The 907-nt window shown below is 53.4% G+C and overlaps 1 protein-coding gene across 1 annotated transcript in view; it reads left to right on the plus strand.

Moving 5' to 3' along the window:
- LOC103782208 (proactivator polypeptide-like) overlaps positions 1 to 617 on the plus strand; it is a 7,909-nt gene extending 7,292 nt beyond the window's left edge. The window contains 1 exon segment of the mRNA XM_008949960.1: positions 582 to 617. Coding sequence (XP_008948208.1) covers positions 582 to 617 — 36 coding nt within the window.
- The last annotated feature ends 290 nt before the right edge of the window (positions 618 to 907 follow it).

Here is a 907-nt window from a genome sequence, read left to right on the forward strand (position 1 = left end):
GTGTCCGGCAGGAATAGGAAGTGATTGTGCCCCTGTACTCAGCACTGGTGAGGACACAGCTTGAGTACGGGGTTCACTTTCAGGAGCCACAGTATAAGAAGGACACTGAGGGGCTGGAGCAGGTCCAGAGAAGGGCAATGAAGCTGGTGAGGGGTCTGGGAAATGTCTCATGAGGAGCAGCTAAGGGGCCTGGGGTTGTTTAGTCTGGAGAAGAGAAGGCTGAGGGGAGACCTTATGGCTCTCTACAACTCCCTGAAAGGAGGTTGTAGTGAGGTGGCTGTTGGTCTCTTCTCCCACATAACCAGTGACAGGAGAAGAGGGAATGGGCTGAAGTTGCACCCGGGGAGGTTTAGATTGGACATGAAGGAAGAATCTCTTCACTGAAAAAGTGTGGAGGCATTGGAGCAGGCTGCCCAGGGAGGTGGTGGAGTCCCCATCCCTAAAGGTGTTAAAAAAAAAAAATGTATGGATGTGGCACTTCAGGACATGGCTTAATGGTAATGGTAGTGTTGGGTTGATGGTTGGACTTCATGATGTTGGAGGTCTTTTCCAACCTTAATGATTCTGTGATCTTCCTGCAGGCTGTTGAGCACTGCCGGCGTCACCTATGGAACTAGGAGCCTCCTCCTCAGCCAGCTGGGCTTGCCCTGCCATGTTGGTTCAGGATCCTGACCCCTCTCCACGGACAGCAATGGCAGGAGCTCACTGGCCTCACCACCCCGGCAGGGGCTGTGGGGCTCTCTACTCACCTCTGCTGCTTCCTTCTCCACCCGTGCGGCTTGGATTTCCAAATCAGGTTAAGGGAATCATTAAGATTTTTGGGACTTGGGGATTCAGCCTCCCTGTCTCTCAGGCTGACTGCAAAAATCCTGCCATCCCCATCCCCATTTCATGCCCATCCCTGCCC

The sequence above is a fragment of the Merops nubicus genome, unplaced genomic scaffold, assembly GCF_000691845.1.
Source record: "Merops nubicus isolate BGI_N331 unplaced genomic scaffold, ASM69184v1 scaffold18011, whole genome shotgun sequence".
NCBI classification, from domain to species: Eukaryota; Metazoa; Chordata; class Aves; order Coraciiformes; family Meropidae; genus Merops; species Merops nubicus.